Source organism: Nothobranchius furzeri, chromosome 7, assembly GCF_043380555.1.
Source record: "Nothobranchius furzeri strain GRZ-AD chromosome 7, NfurGRZ-RIMD1, whole genome shotgun sequence".
Taxonomy (NCBI): Eukaryota; Metazoa; Chordata; class Actinopteri; order Cyprinodontiformes; family Nothobranchiidae; genus Nothobranchius; species Nothobranchius furzeri.
In genome coordinates, this window is record NC_091747.1 from 66241388 (window position 1) to 66268298 (window position 26911).

At 47.0% G+C, this 26911-nt stretch overlaps 3 protein-coding genes and 1 long non-coding RNA gene across 4 annotated transcripts; 3 read left to right on the forward strand and 1 right to left on the reverse strand.

The window, feature by feature from the left end:
* LOC139061617 (zinc finger protein with KRAB and SCAN domains 2-like) lies at positions 1 to 1743 on the forward strand. Its single transcript, XM_070553399.1, has 3 exons — positions 1 to 549; positions 632 to 724; positions 1155 to 1743. The coding sequence occupies exons 1-3, from the start codon at positions 135 to 137 to the stop codon at positions 1526 to 1528; spliced, it is 882 nt and encodes a 293-aa protein (XP_070409500.1). The 5' UTR covers positions 1 to 134; the 3' UTR covers positions 1529 to 1743.
* On the reverse strand, positions 1659 to 3919 carry LOC129160212 (uncharacterized). Its single transcript, XM_054737382.2, has 3 exons — positions 3040 to 3919; positions 2769 to 2865; positions 1659 to 2638 (listed from the first exon to the last, which is right to left on the reverse strand). Exons 1-3 carry the CDS (start codon positions 3741 to 3743, stop codon positions 2177 to 2179), a joined length of 1263 nt encoding a protein of 420 aa, XP_054593357.2. The 5' UTR covers positions 3744 to 3919; the 3' UTR covers positions 1659 to 2176.
* Positions 3920 to 5957: 2038 nt separating this feature from the next.
* LOC107397189 (uncharacterized) lies at positions 5958 to 26911 on the forward strand. The gene is made up of 6 exons (XM_054734419.2): positions 5958 to 6138; positions 14178 to 14567; positions 21702 to 21830; positions 22046 to 22096; positions 26659 to 26724; positions 26808 to 26911. Exons 1-6 carry the CDS (start codon positions 6087 to 6089, stop codon positions 26846 to 26848), a joined length of 729 nt encoding a protein of 242 aa, XP_054590394.1. The 5' UTR covers positions 5958 to 6086; the 3' UTR covers positions 26849 to 26911.
* Positions 22107 to 26643, forward strand: LOC139070758 (uncharacterized). Its single transcript, XR_011521224.1, has 4 exons — positions 22107 to 23978; positions 24115 to 24282; positions 24363 to 24530; positions 24633 to 26643. It is a non-coding gene; the product is annotated as an uncharacterized lncRNA (long non-coding RNA).

Here is a 26911-nt window from a genome sequence, read left to right on the forward strand (position 1 = left end):
CAGCTGGGTTATGCCGATTGTTAATCCGATCATGGTGCATGAAAACACTCGAGTGACTACTGCGCATCACTGCGCATGTCAGTAACGTCACACGTTTACGTACGTTACGTTGTCGTTTACGGAAGTCGGAAAACATGGCGGGTGCGAAACAAAACTGGTCTGTTTCGGACACAAATGCATTGCTGGATGTACTCAAAGAACTAAAAATTGTAGAAAGACTTGATGGTAGGAAGTCTAGAAACTCTGAGTTATTCATTCAAGTACATGAGCGCTTGAAGGAAGCGGGGATCGATCGAACGGTTGAACAGATAAAAAACCGATGGAAAAGTTTGAAGACCGCGTACTACAAAGCCAAGAATCACAACAGCAGAAGCGGGTTCGACCCTTCCAGTTTTCCCTTCTACCGCGCAATAGACGAATTCATGGCGGCGAGGCCGTTGTCAAATGTGCCTTTATTTGGCGTGGACGTTGGGTTCGAGGACGAGGTGGTGGACAGATGTAACACACCCGTGAGCCAGAGCCTTGATGCTACTGAAGATAGCATTAGTGGTAAGTTTGTAAACCTCACATTTAAAAAACATACAACGTTTTTGAGAATATCAAATTTCAGACTTGGGTTTTTGTCATTCAGATGAATCCAGCAGCGAAGCAGCAGAAGCCACTGAACAGATGCCCACAAACGGAGGAGACAGTTCTCATCCATCTAGTGAATCCATTAAAAAGAGTAAGTTATCGCTCGAGAGACTAAATTAGGTCAAAGTATAATAGCTTTTTGTTGTTGGAGATGACACATGTTTAACTGCTTGAGTAAGGGACTATGGCAGGCTATAAAGCCAAATGTCCAGTCCAGATTAACACTAGTAAATTTCGTTTATTTGGTTATTTGGACTGTTATAGGAAATATGAATGGGAGTTTATTCTTCTATGTAATATTTTTACTATGTTATTCATTAATTGATAAATGTCACAGTTTATACCTAAGTATGAAAAAATGATCATTTAGCTTATTAACTAAATATTTAGTTTGGGGGTCACTAAAGCCACGTTTGATTTTCACAATAATTCTATGTTTTCTTTTTGTATAGGTGGCAGTGTATTTTTTTTCTACATTCAGTCTTCTATATCACACACTTATAATTCTTTTTAACTTTTAGGAAAAAGATCAAGCTCATCTGGATATGCCAAAGCTATGTGCACTTGGTCGACTGAACAGCAAGCATTTATGAAAAAAATGCAAGAGTCCCAAAATAGGTGGGTTGAAGAACATCAGGAAAGAAGACTGCAGAGAGAGGAGCGTCTTGTCACACGGTTCATTGAAGAGAGTTCCCGGTCAAATGAGCGACTCGTCGGCCACCTTTTGGATGGCCTAAGAACCATCATTCGTCCACCTCCTCCACCACCAGTAGCTCCATACTCCTCTCAGCAGCACCATTACCGCAACTACGTTGGGTCGGCTGAGTTTGGCCAAAATGCACAACACTACAGTAATAATTACAATTCTGACTACACCCTACAAGATTTGAGCTAAAATGATATTCACAATTTGAAATTCTGTTCTGTAGTATGTTATTTTAAACAATTCAGTTGTGACATGTTGGTTTCTGCAACTTCCCATGGTAGTTGCAGTGCATTAGCAAACTTGAGTAATATAGAGTAGATGTTCTGGAGACGTATTTTTGCACTTTATTTATGTTCACAATAGTAGCTAAGTACAAACTTTTCTTTAAAGTACTCTTCATATGTTCCAGTATTTTTGAAGTATAACTCAGGTGAAGAAGAAAAAAAACGTTTCTGAGGTCAGAACATGTTATATTTATGTTTTGTTTGATTTGGTGACCTAGATGACAAAAAAATTCCACAGAGTTCACCACATGAAAAAGCGCTGTATATGCTTTTTTTTTTTTTTTACTTTAAATGCTTTGGAAAATGTTTAATTTCGAGTCTCAGGAGTATTCACACAACACTAGCTGTCAAGTTCAAAAAGTACAGCAGAATGTTCATTTAATTGAATGGATTAATAAATAGTGCTTTAAGCACAAAGTAATGCTTCATTGTTCTTGTGCTATAATATGTACAAACCGGGGAAATAATGCCTTTCAGTACTTGGGGAAACATTTTTCTGAACTTAAAATGTGTAACTTAGAACTTTTTTTGTAAATCTGGAACCAAGAAACACTTAGTGTAGGTGTCCCGTTCGGAGTGGGAATGTTGTGGCCAAATAGGTAGTCAACACCTCTCTAGTGCTGCTTCCACAACTGCTGCACTGGAGATTAACTGGCTGGTTGGGTTGAGGAAAATTAATTGCCCGATCACAGGCCTCCTCCAACCAGCTGTTGCTGGCCTGATCTTCTTCATTCTGACAGAAGTTGTGCAGTGCACAGCATGTGGCAATCATGGTCGGTGCAAAGGTGAAGTGAAAGTCACTTCTTTTTAGCAGAACCCTCCACCTTGACTTTAACAATCCAAAAGTCATTTCCACTCCAACCCTGACTGAGCTGATGTAGGTGTTGAAGGACTCCTGCTCCGGAGTCAGCCGAGGTGAGTTTGAATATCCTTTGATCAGCCAGTCAAGAAGTGGGTAGGCAGGGTCTCCAACTATTAAAAGATTGGTGTCTTTCCCCCCAATGGTCTTGATGCCCTGTTACAGAAAAGGGAATGAAGTAATTTTTTACTAATATGTGATTTACAAGCACATATTGATGTATTTTTAACTCCAGTCAAGCAGTCATTTCAAGCGGCTCTCTCCATTCAAAAACATGTTTTCTTACTTTGGGTAGGAGATGAGCCCTTTTGAAGAGGTCTGACTGGCGTAGGGCATTTGCATCATGTGCACTGCCTGGCATTTTACAGCTGATGTTCCAAAACCTTCATGAGAGGAATAAATGAAACAAATTAAACTGCTTTATTGTGCACATGATTTGCTGTAAACGAAGGGGTAATTCTAATAATTTGGTGCAGTTTGAGGTCTCAGGTTACTGAAAAATCTACCCCCACTAATTTATTTCTGAACATGGCAGGTAATTGAGTAGTAATTTTTACCTGAATTTGTCATCTACAACAGCCTGGAGTACGTAGGATGGCCATCCTTTACGATTTACAAAATCCTTGTAGCCGTCTGAAGGAGGAAGGATGGGAATGTGTGTTCCATCGATAAGCCCCATTATTTGTGGAATGTGATGGGATGCTTCAAACCGTCTGGCTATCTCTTTTGCCTCTTCCTCAGTTGGTGCACGGATCAACTGTTTGATTGGACCCTGCACCATGCCTTTGCAGAACATGTAAACAAACTTCGTTATGCTGCTTTTACTTATTCCAAATTGGTTCGCCACGACTCTGTATTCTGCACAGCTACCCAGTTTATACAGAACTACTGCAATCCGCATGACGACAGGAACAGCAGCCCTCACAGTAACGTCCTCGGGAGCCATATAACTCTCCATTAACGAGCAAAGTTTCATGAATGACGCACGTGACATGCGGAAATTCTGCTTCCACTCTTGATCGGTGAACTCCAAAAGAACAATCCTCTCCCACCAGTCTTTACTCCTCACTTTCATCCAGTGGCTCCTTGTCTTTGCAGGAGGAGGGGGGACTAAAGTTACGGTTCTTGGTATTAAGAAATTTTCATCCTGCTGTCTCCCCCTATTTAACATCTGGAAAATTACAAAAAGTTTAGTTTGTATTTGTAAAATTGTGACGACAAAAAATAAAATTACGCTCCGAAAAACATCGTCGTGCTCCATTTTTACATACACGCAGCCATGTTTGTTTACAGCGGAAGTCTGCTACTTCTTCTTCTACGGTCTTTTTCAGCGTAATAGATCGATCTGCGCATGACAAAATGGTTTATTCCGATCAAATTTATGACGAATGTAAACACTTGACATAATCGGATTTAAATTTCCAGGGCCCATGTGCACAGTCATATTCTAATCCGAATAATGATCGGATTAAAGACATTTTGCACATGTAAACGCACTGAGTGTTATTAACTGAAAAATATTAAATAATTACATGTCTTCACAATCACATTTTCTTTATTATTGGTCTCTCCATTTGTGCTTCCGTTTCTGATGCATGTTCGTGTTGATACAGCAACCAGCAACGTATTGCACAAAAAATCCCAAATAAAACTGTAAAAAGTTTATAACCTATTTCAACCTATTTTTAAAACATAGAATCAAACAAACTGAAATAAACCCGTCTACAGCTCGTCAATCTTGTCTAAACCCTCCTGCTCACAACCAACAAGCTGCACACAACTAGCTCATTAAAGGTTAGCTAGCTAAAACTGGCAACACAAAATATCATCGTTGGCTTATTTTGGTACGAAGCGGTTAGCTAACGCTTCACAATGCAAACAAATGATGACGTTTCATCAACTTACCGGAGAAAATCCTTCCGAAACACCGAAAATGAACTGCAGTCAATGCAGCAGCGGGGCTGTTTGGAACTATTGGAAGCTACATGAACCACGTGACTTCCGCATTCCATTCTCTCCATAGAAGTCTATGGGAGTGTTGTAACTCTCTCTTTCCACAGCTCTGGCTACAAACTAGTTGAGCTAACCGAAGCTAACAGCGTTCGCCAGGTGCTTTTAGCCAGAAAACCACATCTGAGCATCGGCCTTCTAGGCTGCAACACTTTTAATGTGAGACCAAGGCTGAGGCTGGAGAAAGAAGGAAGGCTAGCTGCTAGCACTGACAGCTCATCTGACACCTGTCAATCAAAAGAAACTCCCCTAATTATTCATAACTTCAAGCTCAAATTATGTTTAAATGGGGTAGTTAATGCTGTTTCTAAACCAGAGGAACCGCTGTGTTTGCCCTCGGTTGGCAGCTGCCAATGACGCTTTTGGTGTGACTGAGCGAGACATCGGCCTTTATACAAGAACTTTGTGAGCGCTACTGCTGCTGCGCACCTGCTCTCCACCATCCGTCTGCAGAGCTGTGGGTCCCCCACTTGTGCGGTGAACTATTCTTTCTTTACTATTTGGACTCCTCGGTTGATTCTTCACGTGGATTCAGATCTCCATGCAAGCCGATAATTTTTTGAAAAGAATGAATTTTCAGCAGAACTTTCTCCAACGAGCTGAATGGAACATATTACTACTGTTAAACACGTGATGTTACATCTCTTTTTGTTTTTCTACCAATTACACAATTTGTTCTAATTGGGCTCCACCCACGTCCTTCAACTGTGAACCCGGCTACCACCAACCCCCTCCAGAAAGTTCTGCTTTGGCTCCTCAGTCCACAAAATATTCACCCAGAAGTCCTTCAGATGGTTTTGAGTACATGTGTGTGTGTTGTTGGTCAACAGAAGTTCTGCTCCAGTAACTCTCCCATGGAGGCCATTATTGGTTGTTAAATCATGACCTCTGACCTTAACCTGCACTAAGTCAGGCCTGCAGGGCGTTAGACGTTGTTCTGAAATGGCATGGTGTGTTGTTAGCTAGCTTCTGGCAGGTTCTGCTGAGATGATTTATGGATTCTGGCTGCTAAAATAATGTTGAGGTGTTACTTCTGAACACAAGGCCATCTCCCCTTAACCCTCAGGTGAGGGGCGTGTCCTGATGCCTTGAGGGTCACCAACTAAAATCATCCTTTGAAGACAAGCTTTTGTATTGACCTGATTTACTTAGCAAACATTGAACTTTGACTACAAAGTTCATCCTTGAGCAAGTACTCTAGTACATGAGAGCGGTGATGCTTGTAGACTTAAGTCTGAGCTGGAAACCGTGGACACCAGATTGTGTGGCAGACACAAGTAGGACTGGACCACGTTAGAAGAACATTTAGGGTAAAGTTGTGTGACTTTTCCCTTCACTTCCTCCTGCTTCCTCCCTGTTCATCACCGTTTCTTGCTATCTCCACCCTCTTTACCCAGTTTGCTTTGAAGGGAGGAAATCTGCACTTTTGCACAAGCTGCAAAAGCCATCTGAGAAGACAGATTTTCACTGCATGGAGAAGGTGGTGGGGGTGAGGAGTTTTTATGCCTCTGCATCATTTCCTTTCAGTTACTGATCTGAATAGTGCTGTTTCTGCACATATCCGTCCTTTTCTCTTCCACACATCATCACTGGAATGGATCTTAGTACTCTGAAGCTCATCACAGCTTTTGCTCTCATCACTGCTGGTAAGTACGTCCACGTCTGCACGAGGAGAACTGCAATAACAGCAAACCCTTGTGACAGCCAGTAGATGTGTGTTCTGTGTGACAGTACTTGTGACTTCACATTCACGCTTATTTAAAGTTTCAGTGGTTGTGAGTGACTCTAAACCTTGTGAACAACTTTCACCTGCCAGCGGGGAAGTGTGTTCTGCCTCAGATGTCTGGAAGATGCACAATTAAAACTGGTTTTAGTCCAGACTGGAACACAGCAGCTTGTGGAAGAAGCGTGTAATTAAAGCTAAATGGTTAAAATCGGCATCACCTGCGCCAGCGTGTGGACATCCGGCTAAATGCTAACTGGCTTTTGAGATGACTTGGCTTGGTTTATAAATCATTAATTAACACCGGTTAAAAGCGTTAAAGTGGACTATAATATCAGACATATGTCCATTTCTGGTTATTTTGTCATATTTGGGTTGGACAAGAATCGTAAAGGATGCCATCCCATGACCAGCGTGAGAGTGGGTGGATCACTCGTCATGGTGGACGTTAAAAGTGCTGTAAAAAGGCAGGCCGTTGATTATTTACATGTGAAGTAAAGCATCAGTTTTGCTGTTTGTCCCTGGCATGTCTTCAGCTTCTGCTGCGTTACTCATAAAATGGTGCTGGACAAATGCACGGAGCACTATTAGTGAATCGTGTGGTGGAGGTGAAAGAGTGAAAACCACCTTCTTTCAGAAAGAAGGGTCGGAAACCCTAACCCTGGAAAATATCATGAATGTAGATTCTTTAATGGTTCTGACACAACAGTGGTTTAAACTTTTTATTCTAAGAATCCACTTAACAGCATGTTTGATGATGTCACTCTGTGTTTAACTTGCCTAAACTTGACAAAAAAGTTACAAAATGTTTTATTCTCACAAATTTTTCTACAGTTTTTACTTATTTCCTGAGTCCTGCACTCATCGAGCACCAAGCATGTTCTGTCAAATCCTCCCAAAATCCAAAGTTCACACATTTTAAGTCTCACTGACTCTAATGTAAAAGCAGCATTTCCCCTCAACCATGACTCTTCTCATCCAAGGTTCTGGCATGTCTGTCCTGATGTTTCGCAGAGCAAAAGAATAAAACAGACTTTATTGATCCCACAGTGGGGAAATCCACGTGCTACAGCAGCAGAATTACAGGTAAACACGCCAAGGCAGTAAGCTAGTGTTGCCACCTTCACCCACTAAAAACAACTAATAAAATAGGAACTTGGACTCTAGAGCTATACAGCTTAAACTGAGGAGTTCTACACTCACTGCAGAGGGGATGAATGCCCTACGGTAGCGTTCTGTTTTACATCTGGGATGTCTCAGTCTGCTTCTGAAGGAGCTGTCCGTGGTCGCCACAGTGGGAAGCAGTGGGTGGGAGGGTGTTTAAGATGGAGGTCAAATTCCCCAGCATCCTCCTTTCACACGCCTCCTCAACTGAATCCAGTGGGCAGCTCAGAACTGAGCTAGCTTTGTGAACTAGCTTGTTCAGTCTCTTCCTGTCTCGGTCAGAGCTGTCTGCCCCCAACAGACCATCAGAGTGGATAACCTCACCTGGTCAGCTGTAACTGAGAGGGGGAGCGAGGCATAGTGTGGTACTGAGTAGGGATGTAACGAATGATCAGCCACCGATCAAAATCGGCCAATTTCCATGAAAAACACGGGCTCGGCCGATTCCCGATCTACTCGTTTTAGAGCCGATCACACGTCTCTGCAGCCGACAGAGAACCTGTGTGTAGCTGCAGCATCACGTCTCCCTCACCCGCCAGCAGCAAAGGTTCAGCCATCTGTGAGCGACGTAAACACGCGGGAAGCTCACGAATTTAATAGGACTATGAAATGGAGAGGGGGCGCTTGGCACTAACCTGCAGAAACAAAAGAAGACGGAGCAGTCAAGAGTCAGACGCAGCTACACTAACCAACATTCGTCTGCATGAGCGTGACCTTCAGAAACCAGACCAACTAACCTGCTGCTGGATGTCTTCTTGTGGTGGATGACACCGCGTTACACTGTTTCTGATAGCAGCTCATTGTGATGCTTCATGCTTCAGCGTGTTGGTCATCCTGGGCGTGATCATCTTCAGAGCTTTCACTGAAAACATCTGGACTTTTCTGGTTACTACCTCTCATCAGAGACCGTTTCAACAGCAGGCTTAGAAGTTGTGGTCAGAAACACACCGATTGTGCTGCAATTTAATTTTAATATGTTTTACTGGAGCATGTTTGATGTCATGGCATTGTACAGGTGTTATATACATAAAGGTGACCTTGACCTTAAGCCTGGTTTATGCTTCTCCGTCTGCGTCAGTGCGGAGACACGCAACGTCATTATCCGTCCTTGCGTAGGGCCCCGGCAGGCACGCAAGTACGTACGGAGTCGAGCCCACTTTTTTAAACATCCGTCGAACGAGACGGATTACGCAAGCTTGTGATTGGTTAGGACGCCGCTGTTGTTTACAGTGCCGCCATTGCAAAGAGAGCCGAGGATAACTACCGGCAGACACTGAGAAGCTTGAAGAATACCTCGTGAAAAAACTCTAAAATATGAACGTTTAATTCTCCTGTGACTGGAAGAGTAAAAGATGCGCAGCAAGCGTTTTATTTGTGGACGGAAATGACAGGAAACTTGGGTTTAGAGGTGGGGAGTGTATGAAGAGGTGGGAGAATGAGAGACAAATATGTCTGTGTTAAAAAGTCTCTTATATACAAAAAACACAATATAAACACACTATCTTGGACCGATACATGACAGGATACCACAGAACAGCGCTACGCCCTCTGTTGTCCTGCCGGGGAATTGCTTTGCAACACTCTCCAGGAGACGGAGAAGTATGAGAGCAAAACGCTTCCGTCAATCCGTGCGTGTCTGTCCCTCACGGAGCTGACGGAGAAGCATAAACCAGGCTTAACTCTATGCAGTTTCAGTGCTGTGATACTCTCTAAAACCAGACTGAAATTCCTCAAACAGAGCATTAATGTTTAAATGCTGACATACTTGGATGGCCACTATTTTCTCCAGGACTTTGGATAAAAATGGAAGGTTAGATATTGGTCTGTAATTCATTGGGTCTTCTGGATCCAGAGAAGGCTTCTTAAGTGAAGGTTTGATTACAGCAACCTTAAAATCTTGTGGTACATACCCATTTACTAAGGATAGATTGATTATATCTAGAATGGGGGCAGTAACCAAAGGAAATGCATCTTTAAATAATTTGGTTGGGATTGGATCCAAAATGCAAGTTGAAGGTTTAGATGAAGCTAATATTTTTGATAACTCTGAAAGCTCAACTGGATCAAAACGGTTCAAGCACAGATGAGGTTCTACAGTTACCTCTGATGCTGCCTCACTTACTGAGGAAGAAGAAATCGCATTAGGGAGGATGCCAAAGATTTTGTTTCTAATAGAATTAATTTTACTTGTAAAAAATCCCATGAAGTCATTGCTGCTGAGGGCTAAGGGTATAGATGGCTCAGAGTTATGATTCATGAAGGTACTCCTGAAATTGTTAAAATTGGTAAAGAAATATCTACGTGTCATGAGTTTAACTTAACTTTAATGTATCTCTCTAATGAACCTTGTCACACCAAACATTACTGATTACCATATATATTAACCATTCAATGTAATAATTCATTTCATTCCAGTAATTCAAGCACAGATCAATCAACCTTAATGATTCTTGATATCTTCGTGTTAGCTCTAAGTATTATGGTTCTAAATTGGTCTTAGGTGAAGGGTGAGACAAAGAACGGTTCGAAGGATCTTTCATGGCGGTTAAAACGAAGAGTCGGAGTACCCGGCCCGGAGGGTTACCGGGGTCCCACCCTGGAGCCAGGCCTGGGGTTGGGGCCCGTGTGCGAGCGCCTGGTGGCCGGGCTTTCGCCCATGGGGCCCGGCCGGGCCCAGCCCGAACCGGATACATGGGCTCGTCCAACTGTGGACCCACCACCCGCAGGAGGAACATGAAGGGTCCGGTGCAATGTGAATCGGGTGGCAGACCAAGGCGGGAGCCTTGGCGGTCCAATCCCCGGACAAGAAAACTAGTTTTTGGGACATGGAACGTCACCTCGCTGGCGGGGAAGGAGCCGGAGCTTGTGGCAGAGGTTGAGCAGTACCGGCTAGATATAGTCGGACTCACCTCGACACATTGCATTGGCTCTGGAACCCGAGACCTGGAGAGGGGTTGGACACTCTACTTTGCTGGAGTTGCTCCGGGTGAGAGGCGGAGGGCTGGGGTTGGCTTTTTGTTAGCCCCGAGACTCTCTGCCTGTGTGTTGGGGTTTACCCCGGGGGACAAGAGGGTAGCTTCCTTGCGCCTTCGGGTCGGGGAACGGGTCTTGACTGTTGTTTGTGCTTATGGGCCAAATATCAGTTCAGAGTACCCACCCTTTTTGGAGTCCCTGGGACGAGTGCTAGATAGTGCTCCATCAGGGGACTCCATTGTCCTGCTGGGGGACTTCAATGCTCACGTGGGCAATGACAGCTTGACCTGGAGGGGTGTGATTGGGAGGAACGGCCCACCTAATCTGAACTCGAGCGGTGTTTTGTTATTGGACTTCTGTGCAAGCCGCAGTTTGGCCATAACGAACACCATGTTCGAACATAAGGATGCCCACCGGTACACTTGGTACCAGGGCAGCCTAGGTCACAGGTCGATGATAGATTTTGTAGTCGTATCATCTGACCTGCGGCCGTATGTTTTGGACACCCGAGTGAAGAGAGGGGCGGAGCTGTCAACTGATCACCACCTGGTGGTGAGTTGGATCAGATGGCAAGGGAACATGCCGCGTAGACCTGGCAGACCCAAACGCATAGTGAGGGTCTGCTGGGAACGCCTGGCAGAAGAACCTGTCAAGACGGTCTTCAACTCCCACCTCCGGCAGAGCTTTGACCACGTCCCGAGAGCAGTGGGGGACATTGAGTCCGAGTGGGCCTTGTTCCACTCTGCGATTGTTGAGGCGGCTGTTGCTAGCTGTGGTCGCAAGGTGGCCGGTGCCAGTCGTGGTGGCAACCCCCGTACCCGCTGGTGGACACCAGAGGTTCGGGGAGCCGTCAAGCTGAAGAAGGAGGCCTACAGGGCGTGGCTGGTCAGTGGGTCTCCGGAGGCAGCAGACAGGTACCGGATAGCCAAGCGGGGTGCAGCAGTGGCAGTTGCCGAGGCAAAATCTCGGGCGTGGGAGGAGTTTGGTGAGGCCATGGAGAAAGACTATCGATCGGCTCCAAAGAGGTTCTGGCAAACTGTCCGGCGCCTCAGGAGAGGAAGGCAGCAACTCGCTCACACTGTTTACAGTGGGGATGGGGAGCTGCTGACGTCAAATGAGGCTATAGTCGGACGGTGGAAGGAATACTTTGAGGAGCTCCTCAATCCCACCAATGCGCATTCCGAGGAGGAACCAGAGCTGGGAGGCCTGGGGATGGACTGTCCGATCTCGGGGGCAGAAGTTGCTGAGGTAGTCAAACAACTACACAGCGGCGGAGCCCCGGGGGCGGATGAGGTTCGTCCTGAGTATCTCAAGGCTATGGATGTTGTAGGGCTGTCATGGTTGTCACGTCTCTACAACATTGCGTGGTCATCGGGGGCAGTTCCTAGGGAGTGGCAGACTGGGGTGGTGGTCCCCATCTTTAAGAAGGGTGACCTGAGGGTGTGTTCCAACTATAGGGGGATCACACTCCTCAGCCTCCCTGGAAAGGTCTACTCCAAGGTACTGGAGAGGAGGGTCCGATCGATAGTTGAATCTCAGATAGAGGAGGAGCAATGTGGTTTTCGTCCTGGCCGTGGAACTGTGGACCAGCTCTATACCCTTGCAAGGGTGATGGAGGGGGCATGGGAGTTTGCCCAACCAATCCACATGTGCTTTGTGGATTTGGAGAAGGCTTATGACCGTGTCCCCAGGGGCACCCTGTGGGGGACGCTCCAGGAGTATGGGGTGGGTGGCTTTCTGTTAAGGGCCATTCAGTCCCTTTACCAGAGGAGCGTGAGTTTGGTCCGCATAGCCGGTAGTAAGTCGGACCTGTTCCCAGTGAGGGTTGGACTCCGCCAGGGCTGCCCTTTGTCACCGGTTCTGTTCATCACTTTTATGGACAGAATTTCTAGACGCAGCCGTGGTGTGGAGTGTGTCGAGTTTGGTGGCAGGAGAATCTCGTCTCTGCTTTTTGCGGATGATGTGGTCCTCCTAGCTTCATCCAGCTCTGACCTTCAGCTCTTGCTGGGTAGGTTCGCGGCCGAATGTGAAGCGGCTGGGATGAGGATCAGCACCTCCAAATCTGAGACCATGGTTCTCGACCGGAAAAGGGTGGCTTGCCACCTCCGGGTCGGGGGAGAGGTCCTACCTCAAGTGGAGGAGTTAAAGTATCTCGGGGTCTTGTTCACGAGTGAGGGTAGGAGGGATCGGGAGATCGACAGGCGGATTGGTTCGGCGTCTGCAGTGATGCGGACGCTGAGCCGATCTGTCGTGGGGAAGAGGGAGCTGAGCCAGAAAGCCAGGCTCTCGATTTACCGGTCGATCTACGTCCCAATCCTCACCTATGGTCATGAGCTTTGGGTAATGACCGAAAGAACGAGATCGCGGATACAAGCGGCCGAAATGAGTTTCCTCCGTAGGGTGGCCGGGCTCAGCCTTGGAGATAGGGTGAGGAGCTCGGAGATTCGGGAGGGACTCGGAGTAGAACCGCTGCTCCTCCGGATCGAAGGGAGCCAGTTGAGGTGGTTTGGGCATCTGGTCGGGATGCCTCCTGGACGCCTCCCCGGGGAGGTGTTTCGGGCATGTCCTGCCGGCAGAAGGCCCCCGGGTCGACCCAGGACACGTTGGAGAGGTTACATCTCCAATCTGGTCCAGGAACGCCTTGGGGTCCTGCCGGAGGAGCTGGTGGACAAGGCCGGGGAGAGGACGGCCTGGAGCTCCCCAGTTGGGATGCTGCCCCCGCGACCCGGACCCGGATAAGCGGAGGAAGACGAGACGAGAGACGAGATTATGGTTCTTGTGTGACAGGTACCAGATTGCAGCAAACCCCTGAAATGTGTCCATTGACACTCATTATAAACTAGCTTAGTGTTTGTCCCTCTAACTCTTAAACGCCCATGGTTCTAAATTGGAATAAAATTGCTTCACAATGAAAATTAAAGTCTCCTAAATAGACACTTTAGCTTATAGTGGCACTTTCCCCCCCATTCAAACAGTTCAGCCGCCCAGCAGTGGTTTGTGCTTTCTACTGTGTTTTTGTTTTCTTTTTACCGATTTCCATGGACTTTAAGCTCTGTCTCTTTGTGATGGTGGCATTTTCTGCTTAAATTTAACATTTTCCTTATACATTCTGCTAAATCTGAAAATTTAACAGAATTTCAGCACCAGGTCAGGTTTTCGGCATCTTCAGCGATCACTTTCAGAATTCAGCATTCAAACAGCATTTCTGCAAGAACTGCTAATCTAGTTTATAATTACTTTGTGATATTTCATCTTTCTATTCTGTCTTCACGAGTGCACTAACAACCTCTAATCCCAGCTATGTGTACATCATGTTTTACACCTTTAAGCAAGTACGCCACCATTACTTCAGATTAAAATGCTTCAGATATGGAATCTAGATGCAAACTACTGTTTGTTTGTTTTTATATTAGATTACATTTGATTTATGTATTTGAAAGGACAGAGCATATTAATGACTGTACAATGATGTCATAAACACACTGGATTTAGTGTTAGAGTTCATTTGCATCCATTGTCTCATTAACAAACAACAGAACACAAACAAGGCAACAACAGTAATATAAACACTAGAAATAAAAACACAGGAATTCAATAACTAAAAGTGGAAAAATTATACAAAAAAGTCGGGATTTGAACAGTGCATTTTGTTGTCTCATAATGCCATTTGTCTGCTGATCAGTAATATTCTATTGGTTTTCACTGCTGTGGTGGGTTTTTGGTGGATTGGATTATTGAACTGTATACTTTATTTACTTCATATGGTCAGGCTCCTCCACTAGCTGGTCTGTAGGTTTTTAATACCAAGCAATCCTTTTCTTTCAGGCATGGCAGAAAAAGATGAATTCTCCCAACCGACCAGTACTCTCAGCCCTAACTGCTCCTGCTCTGATACTACTCCTGCAGTTCCCCGCTCCACCTCCAGCAGCTCTGAGCTCATTATGGGTCTCCTCAGAATGAACTGGACAAAGAGGTGTGAAGGCACCCTCTATATCTACCCAGACAGTCTATTCAATGACTCCTCTCTTCCCCTTTGTTACAGTCCTCATATCAACATCTTGAGGATTGTTGAAAATGTGTGTCAGAATGAGAGAGGCTGTAAATATGATCCACACTGGCAGGATGCTAGCCGGATCAAGGCTGAAGGTTTCGACATAACAGAGACGGGAGCGAACAGGGTGTCTCACTGCAAGACATTCAGTCTGAAGTGCAAAGGTTGGTCTTTGTCTGGACGTCACAAGCCCGGGGGAGCTATCAGAATAAAAACATGTCCACAGATGTAAATGTGTGCATGTTGGTCAGTAGTTGTCCATATGTATAACTTATGAGTGTGTTCATCTTTTCATGCATGAATTATGAAAACTACAATCAGAATTGGTTTTACATGTTTTTTATTCACCCATAAGGAAAGGCAAGGTTAGGCTTCTTTTTTTGTATAACGTATTTCATATAGGGAGCAGAAGTCACTTCTGCATCATGGGTACCCAGAAGAACGAAAAAATGAACGCAAGTCAACGGGGCTAAAAACGCTATTTTCTAACCCGCTTTGCCTTACGCCCTGGATCACACATGTTGTTCTGCAATTTAAAAGAAAAGTAATGATGGGTGTTTCAATCACGCCAGTCATGTACTTTGAGATTTATCAGCTTGTAAAAGTTCGTCATTAGCAAAACTACACACCAGAAGTCGACACGTCGCATATATGACATCACCACATAAGCTCCTCCCCCTAGTGTAGCTGAAAAATATCAAGTCAGCTGCTGCAGCCTGAAATCTTAATAGTATCTGATGCTTCAAATTCAAATTCAAATTCAAAAATACTTTATTAATCCCAGAAGGAAACTGATTGCTGTAGTAGCTCAGAATAATAATAATAATCAAGTCATCAAAGAGTTGTTGTATATTACAACGGCTGTTGGCAGGAAGGATCTCCAGTAGCGGTCAGTGTTGCAGCCAAACTGAAGAAGCCTCTGACTGAAGACACTCTTCCGTTGTCGGACAGTCTTGTGAAGAGAATGCTTGAAATTGTGATAGTGGTTAAACTGGTCGACTGTTGCCTTAAGTCATCTCAGAGCCAAAAGAAAACGCACAACTCAGTCCAGGATAGAAGGTTTATTCGGGTTCAGGTACATTTCGTCTTCGTGACTGGACTTAGCTTCGTTAGCCATTCCAGGATGCCAGCACCCTTGTGTGAGCTATGTGTATCACACAAACAACGAGCAAAAACAGAGGTTCAGACATGGGGTTTCCAATTTGTCACATACTGTAGTTTAAGATTTTTACAGGCAATGTAGGCATCAGAACTTTATAAATGCATTTATTTTATCGATGATGAGAGTACTTTAAAAATACGTTTCGGCATTTAAAAAGTTAAAATTCGACAAGTAAATGGCTGCGACGCAAGCAGGACGATGAGCAGCGCACTTTACCCCCGAGCCCAGCCACACACCGACTACTCGCTTTGTAGAAGAAGAAGAAGAAGAAAATATCATTTCTATAGCGCCTCTCAAGATAAAAATCACGAGGTGCTTCACAAAAACAAAAAATAAAAAATGTAAAAATATAAAAAAGCATTTCGAAAATGTTTAAAAATATATTTAAAATGAGCAAAAATAAGCAATTGCGATTTAAAAGAAAAAATGTTAAGAAAGAGAGAGAGTGAACAGGAAAGAGGGAAATCAGTGGATCCTGAGGAAGGTGGAATAGGTGGGGAGAGCAGAATAAACAGAGAGAGGTGAAGAAGGTCATACAAAAGCCAGTCACACCCTGTCCTGTCTCCCCACTTGGTTCAGCCTGTGTCCCTGTTGATTGCTCCCACCTGCCTCTCGTTTCCCAATCACCCAGCCCTCCTGTATTTAAACCCCTCCAGTGTTTTGTCTTTTGTTGCCTCATTGTTTGTGTCAGGGTGCGCTGGTGAGTGGAGCGGAGGTGAGGATCCAAATGCAGGGGAGAAAGCAGGCAGGCAGACAAACTGGACAACTGAAAGGGTTTTAATGATTCACGCACGCAGGACATGGAAACAATGAAGCAACAAGAGACAAAGGACTGGAGGGGTTTAAGTACAGGAGGGCTGGGTGATTGGGAAACAAGAGGCAGGTGGGAGCAATCAACAGGGACACAGGCTGAACCAAATGGAGAGACAGGACAGGGTGTGACAGTACCCTCCCCTCAAAGGGCGGCTTCCAGAAGCCCACAGGAACACAGAACAGGGCCGGAAGAGGGGGACCCGGATGGAGGGCCGAGAGGGACAGAGGGCCCGATGATCAGGAGGCAGGGACCAGCAGAGTCCGGGGGCCTGCACCCAGGGCAGAGGAGGCAATGACGACGACGGGCTCTTGGGGGCCTGCGCCTGGGGCAGAGGAGGAGGCGACAACGGGCTCTTGGGGGCCGGCGTCTATGGCAGAGGAGCTCTGTAGACTGGGCCGGGAACAGAGTCTCTGCAGGCTGGGCCGGGGACATAGCTCTGCAGGCTGGGCCGGGGACAAAGCCCCTTGGACGGGCTGGACCGGAGACTCGTAGAAGAGCTGGACCGGATACGGTATGACCTCCAGAACCACCGTTGGCACTGGAGACGGTGGAGACGTCGGACTAGAGGGAGCGCCGACCTCTGGACAGGAGAGAGCGCCGACCTCTAGACAGGAGAGAGCGCCGACCTCTGGACAGGAGAGAGCGTCGACCTCTGGACAGGAGAGAGCGTCGACCTCTGGACAGGAGAGAGCGTCGACCTCTGGACTGGAGAGAGCATCCTCAGACGAGGCAACTTCAGACGAGCCGACTTCAGAGGAGGAGGTGACATTATCGGACGAGCCGACTTCAGAGGCGATGTCATCGGACGAGCCGACTTCAGAGGCGGCGACTTCAGAGGCGACGTCGTCAGACGAGCCGACTTCAGACGAGCCGACTTCAGAGGCGACGTCGTCAGACGAGCCGACTTCAGACGAGCCGACTTCAGAGGCGACGTCGTCAGACGAGCCGACTTCAGACGAGCCGACTTCAGAGGCGACGTCGTCAGACGAGCCGACTTCAGACGAGCCGACTTGGGAGGCGACGTCGTCACACGAGCCGACTTGGGAGGCGACGTCGTCAGACGAGCAGACTTGGGAGGCGACGTCGTCAGACGAGTAGAAATGGGAGGCGACGTCGTCAGACCAGCAGAATTGGGAGGCGACGTCGTCAGACCAGCAGACTTGGGAGGCGACGTCGTCAGACCAGCAGACTTGGGAGGCGACGTCGTCAGACCAGCAGACTTGGGAGGCGACGTCGTCAGACCAGCAGACTTGGGAGGCGACGTCGTCAGACCAGCAGACTTGGGAGGCGACGTCGTCAGACCAGCAGACTTGGGAGGCGACGTCGGACCAGCAGACTTGGGAGGCGACGTCGTCGGACCAGCAGACTTGGGAGGCGACGTCGTCGGACCAGCAGCCTTGGGAGGCGACGTCGTCGGACCAGCAGCCTTGGGAGGCGACGTCGTCGGACGAGCAGACTTGGGAGGCGGCGACGTCATCAGACGAGCCGACTTCAGAGGAGACGTCATCAGACGAGCCGACTTCAGAAGAGACGTCATCAGACAAGCTGACTTCAGAGGAGACGTCATCAGACGAGCCGACTTCAGAGGAGACGTCATCAGACGAGCCGACTTCAGAATTGGAGGCGACGTCATCAGATGAGCCAACTTCAGGATTGGAGGCGACGTCATCAGACGAGCCAACTTCAGGATTGAAGGCGACGTCATCAGACGAGCCAACTTCAGGATTGGAGGCGACGTCATCAGACGAGCCAACTTCAGGATTGGAGGCGACATCATCAGACGAGCCAACTTCAGGATTGGAGGCGACATCATCAGGACAGGCACGTGCGTCGACTTCAGGAAAGGCACGGGCGTCGACTTCAGGACAGGAACGGGCGTCGACTTCAGGACAGGAACGGGCGTCGACTTCAGGACAGGAACGGGCGTCCACTTCCATCGACTTCAGGTCCGGGGGCGTCGGCTTCGGGTCCGGGGGCGTCGACCTCTGGTCCGTCGACTCCCGAACCGTCCACCCCTGGACCGTTGACCCCTGGACCGTCGACCTCTGGTCCGGAACCAGAACCATCTGCTTCGGGGACAGAACCGTCTGCTTCTGGGCCGGAACCGGAACCGTCTGCTTCGGGGCCCGAACCTTCTGCTTCTGGGCCGGAACCGGAACCGTCTGCTTCGGAGCCCGAACCTTCTGCTTCTGGGCCGGGACCGCCTGCTTCCAGACCGGTATCATCAGCTTCTGGGCTGGAGGCAGAGCTGCTGCAGGAGGAGCTGCCTGGCCAGGCTGGACCAGATGCGGTGCGACCTCCGGGACCTCCGCTGGAACTGGATGCGGAGCGTCCACCGGGACCACTGCTGGAGCTGGCTGCGACAGAGCAGGTGGTGCTGAGAACTGTGAAAGCAGGGAGGACAGACCGTCCAGCTGACGCTCCTTAAGGCTGAGGGTCCAATGGAGCTGGGCCAGCTTAGCCCGGAGATCGGCGAGCTCCGCTGGGTGAACACCGGGCTCGCTCGTCTGGTCCTGAGATGAGGAGGATAGAGCGTCCAGGCGGGATTCCTGGAAGCTGATGAGCTGGCGGAACCGGCCAAGCTCCGCCTGGAGACTGACGAGCTCAGTCAGCTGGGCTGCGGCCAACGCTCCTCCCTCAGCAGATGACGGGGGCGCCGATTGGGTCGGAGCCGGAACTGCTGGTCTGGCCGGGGGCTTGTCCAAACTGCTGCGCAGAGCAGGGGCAGCGGCGGGCACACAGCTCCGTCCCGGTACACAGGACTGCGGGGCAGCCCGGCGTCTCTCCCCACGCCGTGGAAAAGCGCCGGGGGAGCACACAGCCAGACGGGTGCCCACGTAACTGGAGTGATCCGAATGCGTCTCTCGATCCGGTCTCTCATCAGGCGCTGGGAGGGTGGAGAGGAAGGCCGAGGGTGCACGCTGGCGCCGTCGTCCGCGGCGAGGCGGAGCTGGAGCTGGAGAAGCCGGGTGGTGGCTTGGAGCGAGCCACTGGAGCAGGTACTCCCACGGGAGAATCTCCCCGCTGGATCCTTCAACGGGTTGCTTCATTCTGTCAGGGTGCGCTGGTGAGTGGAGCGGAGGTGAGGATCCAAATGCAGGGGAGAAAGCAGGCAGGCAGACAAACTGGACAACTGAAAGGGTTTTAATGATTCACGCATGCAGGACATGGAAACAATGAAGCAACAAGAGACAAAGGACTGGAGGGGTTTAAATACAGGAGGGCTGGGAGCTTGGGTGATTGGGAAACAAGAGGCAGGTGGGAGCAATCAACAGGGACACAGGCTGAAACAAATGGAGAGACAGGACAGGGTGTGACAGTTTGCATGTCCCGTGTGTCTGTGAATAAAATCCCTCTTAAACGTTCCTGTCTGCCTTCTCCCCTGCATTTGGATCCTCACCTCCGCTCCACTCACCGGCACGTCCTGACAAAGCCAGCTTGAACAAGTGAGTCTTCAGCTGCTTTTTAAAGGAGACCACTGAGTCCACTGATCTCAGGCTCAGGGGGAGAGAGGTCCAGAGTCTGGGGGCCACAGCAGCAGATGATCTGTCACCTTTGACCTTTAGCCTGGTGCTGCACAACCAGTAGGCTTTGATCACTGGACCTCAGGGACCTGCTGGGGGTGTAGGGACTAAGAAGATCACCAATGTAAGATGGTGCTTGTCCATGTAAGGCCCTATAGACCAGAACCAGGATCTTGAAATGAACCCTGAAGTTGACTGGCAGCCAGTGAAGCTGGAGGAGAAGCGGGGTGATGTGGGTGTGTTTGGAGGACTTGGTCAGAAGCCGAGCACAGGCGTTCTGAACCACCTGTAGACGGTTCAGGGAGGTTCTGCTCAGACACGTGAAAAGACAGTTACAGTAGTCTAAGCGTGAGGAGATGAAGGTGTGGAGAACTGTCTCAAGTTCAGAGCGGGACAGAATGGGACTCAGCTTAGCAACGTTCCTGAGATGGAAGAAGGAAGAGCCAACAAGAGCACTGACATGAGAATCCAGGGTGAGAGCTGGGTCAAAGGTCACGCCAAGATTCCTGACAAAAGGTTTGGTGTGGGAAGCAAGCTGACCAAGAGAGTCTCTGACTTTGGGAACCAGCTTGTCTGGGGCACAGATGAGGATCTCAGTCTTACCTTCATTCAGCTGAAGAAAGCTCCCACCATCCAGGTTTTGATAGAGTCTAAGCAGGTGTGTAACAGCTGCAGCTTAGACATCTCATGGGGCTTAAAGGAGATGTACAGTTGGATGTCATCTGCATAAAGATGGTAGGAGATTCCTTTGAAGGAGCTCAGGATGTGCTGAAGAGGAAGCAGATAGAGGAGGAAGAGCAGAGGCCCCAGCACAGAACCTTGTGGGACACCATGGGTAAGAGAGGTGGTGGAGGACCTAAACTTGGAGACGGCCACAGAAAAGGAGCGCTCAGAGAGAAAAGAAGAGAACCACTCCAGAGCAGATCCTGATAGGCCTACCCAGTCTCTCAGCCTCTCCAGTAAAATGGGGCGTGTTGTAAGTATGTGTAGTAGGGAATGTTAATCGCGGTGTGTGGTGGATAAATGGAAAAGGTATGTAAAACATTTTTGCATGGGCCATTTGACTATAGATGAATTTAGAAAATTTATGATGAATTAGGAGAGCAACATTGTTCCTTTTGATCTTGAATAAATGTGAAAAGGGGGGTAGGATTTAATAAGCACTAGCTTCCTCCTACTCCTTTTCGAACAGAACATGATAATTTAATTTTTGTGTGATTATCAGTGTGATTTTATTTTTAATGTCTACAATGACTTTCTTATTACTATTGTTATAATAGTTATTTTTATTTTTATTATAATGTTTGAAATAAAGATTTCATTCATTCATTCATTCATTCAGTATAAGGTACACCTGTGCAGTACTCATGATGTCAGCTCAGCATCTTGATGTGGCACACCTGTGAGGTGGGATGGATTATCTCAGCAAAGCTGAAGTGCTCACTATCACACATTCAGACTGATTTGTTAACAATGTTCGAGAGAAATGGTGGTATTGTGTATCTGGAATGAATTTTAGATCTTTAAGTCCATCTCATGAAAAATGGGAGCAGAAACAAAGGTGTTGCGTTTATATTTTTGTTGAATGTATATTAAAGTCTAATGTTTATCAGTACGTAATAGACAATAATGAACTTTATCACAATATGCTAATTTTTTGAGGACCTGTGTGTGTGTGTGTGTGTGTGTGTCCGTGTGTGTGTGTGTGTGTGTGTGTGTGTGTGTGTGTGTGTGTGTGTGTGTGTAAGTCTGATTCGGATGTTGTAGACCTTCACTGTTGTGTTCTTGTATCCAGCAGAGGTGCTTCCAGATGTGCAGACGGAGCTGCAGGCCTATAAAGTTGTGACAGCTTTGTTTATCTGCCTGCTTCTGCTCCTCCTGTTCCTGCGGTTTATCAGACCCACCGTCAAAGCCTTGAGAAAGAGATGTGAGGACACACACACACACACACACACACACACACACACACACACGGACACACGGACACACACACACACACACACAGAGGAATCTACCAGCGGAGTCTAATGAACCACATGTAGAGGAACAGCGTTTCTTCTGAAGAGCTGTGGAACATCTGGGTCTCCAGAGGGGAAGAAATGCTACAGCTGCAGTGTTTACATGCATTTTCCTGCTTTTCAGTGTCAGACAGGAGGCAGCATCACTGGGTTGGACCTACACAGAGTCACAGCGGTGAGACACTTTTAACACTTCTTGTTTTTGAGCTTGGACAACTGTTGGATAATCCTCATTCTCTGCTCATCCGGGGTCGGATCACGGGATCAGCAGCCTAAGTAGGGAGCCCCAGACTTCCCAGCTCCTCTGGGAGAATCCTAAGGTGTTTCCTGGCCCCTGTCTGTGCTCTGAGTTGTCCTCACATATGAGTGTGACTATGGCAGAGTCACCAGAGACCTTCTGTAGATGGCAGCCTGGCCAGTTGTCTTTAGCTTAGAGGGTTTGTGCCCCAGCACTGCAGACCAGCTTGTCAGAGACACAACCTGTGGTCTAGCAAACTGTGAGTGTTCTGAGTCAGTATCCACGGTGACACGCGGTGGTCCACTTCTGCCATCGGGAGGAGGTTCGGTTTGGTTATTAAAGAGCAAGTAACGTCTAAATTAGGGTTAGGGTTAGGGTTAAACTAACTGAACTTTTTTTTGCTGATGAACTGTATAAATGAGTGTCTAATAGTGTTTTAAATATGTGTATTCATTATTTTAGCATTTTGGTGCATTTTCTTTAAAAATTAAAAATTCTGCCTAAATACCACAGTATAGCTCCACCTTCAGCTTAAAACATAGAGTTTGAGTCATTTTGAATACACTTTAGCCAATGGCTAAAGAGTAAGATACTACGTAAACCAGTAGAGTACTACGTAGCAGCTCTGTGTCAAAGTTGTAAAGCATCGAGAGTCTCGGCCACGCCTTGTGGCGAGTTGGGAGTTGGATTTGCAAGCGAGTGTAGGAGGTTAGCCGTAGTTCAGCATTAGCATATAGCATTAGCATATCCTAGTCTTTAGCATAGCTTTTAGTGTTGTACATACTTATTTAGTGTTTGCTTGGCTGTTGGATAGTGTAGTTTAGTTAGTGTTTGGCTGTTAGTGTAATTAGAAAAGTAGTTCGGGTTTAGTGCTCCATATCGTGTTAGTATGATGAGAAGGTGTAGTGTAGTATGGTTGCGGTGGCTCTGTGGGGTTGTACTCCTTTCCGCTGGACTTAGACATTAGACGCCAGTGATTGCGCGCAATCGGTGTCTGGAAAACAGTCAGCTCCCGCCTGGTGCTGTGGTTTGCAACCAGCATTTCACCCGTGATTCTTTCGCCAACATGATGGAGTTTGAACTGGGTTATTCTGCACGTCTCCGTTTGAAGAGGGAGGCCGTGCCCACCGTGGCTCTTCCGCGATTTAGATGCAGCCCACCGACTTTGCTCCCCCACCATGACGGGCTCCAGTCTGAGGTGAGTACGCTAAATAAAAGTTTTAACATCTTCTAAAGACAATTCCCTACCTAAATGCAAAGTTTGCGAGACGTGGTTCACTTCATTTAGCTAATATCAGTCTGCACTGCCTTCGGGCTGATTTGTCAAGTTCACAAAATGTGGAATGGGATGTAAGGTTAGAATCAGCGGCGAATCGGAACATTCTCGAAGCCCTGGCCGACGAAACGGTCCACATGACTATTACTGTCAGGCTCGGAGAAAATTCGGGTTGTTTTTGTGTCAGTCGGTAATTCTGCAACAGTGACTGTAACTAACGCAGCACTAGCTGACAGACAGCATTACAGCTTGTGACCCGGTTCTGTGAGGAATTCTGTTCAGGAGGTCGCATTTCAGGCTCTCCACATCATATGTGACTGACTTTTACGTTATAACAACGATCACACACTAGGAATGTTATAAAGCGCCTATATGGGACAGTTTCTTTTGTATATTATCTGACTTTATAAACTCCAACAACAATGTGCTTCTATTTTTTTTTTCAGGCTAAATCTACCCAAGACACTGGCTGTCAGACTGATTTAGTAGTCTGCAAGAATGCACTTGTCCAGGCTGACGTGAAGCCTAACCAGCGTAGCAAAGGTGAATTATTTTTAATAATCGTCTATGTAAACATTTTATTGCCTTCTAGTTTTAATTTGTTTTACAGATTATTGTTACACCTGATTTTATGCTCTTTTAAACATTTATAAATGTGCTGCTTCTTTGTTTTTTATAGAGCTCACAGCCGCAGTGTGTCTGGTGACACGGGGACCATGACGGAAATTCATCTTCCAGAAAGTCCCAGAGCAACGTCCACACCCCTGAAAAGACCAAGATGTGAGGTGTCTGCTGTTGATTCCAGCTTCCACCTCAGTGACAGTGCAAGCTCAGTGAACTGTTCAAGGTAAAAAAATTAAAACATTTCAGAATTTTTAAGATATTAACAATTAAATAAGTATGTGATTACATCATGACGTCATGAAGGAGGCTACTGATTCTGGCCCCTGTGACACTTGGTGGTGACGTGTGAGCTGATTCACCTGGTAAATAACTTTTACATTAAATATTTTGTTCTTTGCTATCAAAAGTAAATTAACTAATAACCTGCATTATTGCAGGACACTCAGCAAAATATGGACTCTACACCATGAGGCAGGCACACGTTAATACTCTATAAGAGCACATAAGGTGAGCAACACCACAGATTACTGTACACTGTCCTGGATTTGTTTTCTTTCTGCATCTCATCATTAGCCTGGCTGATCACCTGATAACTCCTGTCATCTGGTTGTGACAGCATGAGGATGTCCTCACACACCTGTAACCTATCAGCTCATCTGGCAGAATAGAGAGAGAAGAGACAACACCACATCTCCTGTTCCTGGAAAGCCTTCAGCCATCCTTCGATGACTGAGAACCTCCATCAGCTCTGTCTCCTGTCTGCCTACAATTATTATAATAAATATTGTGTTTGACAAGTTTTTGGTGCTGCCAAATGTCTCATTTTGATTCCAGTTTTGATATTTTAATGGATATTTATAAATTACATTAATTGAATTATCACATTGTTGCATGTTTAACTAGCTCTATTGTGATGAATTAAACTAGCACCTCACTGTTAAAAGCTCATTTTAATTTCAAGCATGTTTAAGTATTTATGGACATGAACAAAAATAGGAAATATATAAATTGAGATTTATTTAATTTATATAACAAATAAGGGGGAAAGAGTCATTGAAAGGCACATTCTTCTGGAAGCTCCTGATCCTGACGACACCAGCAGGAGACCAGCTGCAGACACCAGAGGATCACCTACGTCCAAGAGAGCAGCTGGTATCCGTAAATAAATAATGAAATCAGGGCAGTTTTAGTGGGCTGAACACATTACAGAATAATTTTCTCATGGGGTATTTTCATAACTTTATGCAGCAGACTGTAACTTGAGCCCAGGGCTACCGGAGAGCTGCTATCCAGCACGTTTCAGTGGTTTTCCTGCTTTAACGGGTTAGATTAGCTGTTAAGCAGCTCAGCTATTTGTTGCTGATTAAAACCAGGTGTGTTGAAGCAGATAAATCTCTAAAACATGCTGAATACTAGCTCTCTAGGGCCGTGGAGCCAAACCCTGCAGCTAATCCAATGCTATGGCTAACGGCTACTTACCATTCAGAGATGGTTCTGTTGGATCGGTTCCGGTAGTTTCAGGCAACTCACAAGCTCAAAACAATGAGGCTCAGGTCCGCTTGTCTCCTCCAAATAGACTTGGTCCCTTTCTTCTCGAGTGTCTGGGTAAGGAGGGGGAGAAACGTCCTCCACTACTGATGACTGCTCAGAGTGAAGGGAGCTAGCATCGTCTCCTTACCCATCGTCTTCGTCACTGCCGCGGCTCCCTCCTCTCGGTCCGCCAGGCAACGCCTACTAATGTTGCAGTTTTTAAAATTGATACGTGTGTGGAGAAGGACTCTGAGGCTCACTTGACCCGCTCTTTAAGGTTCTGACCTTGGCGGTCCACTTGAGTGTGTCACAAGTGGTGTTGTACCATCAGATTCAGTGACAATAGGGGAGGAGCCTAGAAAAATGGGTTGGACCTTTGAATTGTTTTAGTTTTCTTCAAATTGTATCTTGCTTTTTTGTCCAAGAACGCAAACATCCCCTACTGTCCACCTCCTTAAATGCACTAATGTTTTCCATATATGTGCAGTGCTGAGTGATCACGGTTCTCCACGTGAGCGTGGACAGTGATATAACTATGCAGTGTCCTATCTGAACCTCACAAACATTCAGGCGTGACGCCGGCATCGAGCCATGTTGCTGTTGGGTTAAAAAGCAGGAATGTGAGCCGACACGAGGAGCTGCATACGTGCTCAGATAAAACACGTGCATCTTCATTTCTTTAATATCTCTTTTTCAGGAAGTAATCACATAAGACCTGTGAATGCTGTTAATGTCTTTGAACTGCACCTCCTTCCTGGTTAGGTGTCAACACAGCACAGGCCAGCAGGTGTAGCCCAACATGGCGGGTGGCGGTGGACAGATACTTCTTGTCGTGTTTAAGTCACCATTTTTACCTTGTCAGTATCTTGTTTGGTTCTAAAGTAAAAGAGCTGTTAACAAAATCATTTAGTCATTGCTGACGACAACAACACGGTCTCAGAGCAGACTCCCTGCATCCGACGGCAGGTTGTGGTCCTCCAGCGGAGGGAGGGCTGAAGAGCTGTCAGCCTGATGACAAGGAGGTGTGGTTGGAGTCCCCAGAGTAACATGGATTTACTTCGTCCCACAGTGTCCTACCATCGAGGGAAAGCAGCAGTGAACACCACTGATGGAGAGAAGAGACTATCGTACCCAGGTAGCTAGTTTCATTCAGACCTTCTCATTGTTGGAAGCTTGATCAGAAGCTGACTGTGTCTGATGGTGTGTTCTTGTCACCAGCTCTAGAGCGTCTGATGATCAGTGACAGCAGTGATGCTTGATCCTACCTCCGCCCTCCTGATGATCAGCTCCTAAACCTAGAAATAAACGCCATAGCCACTACC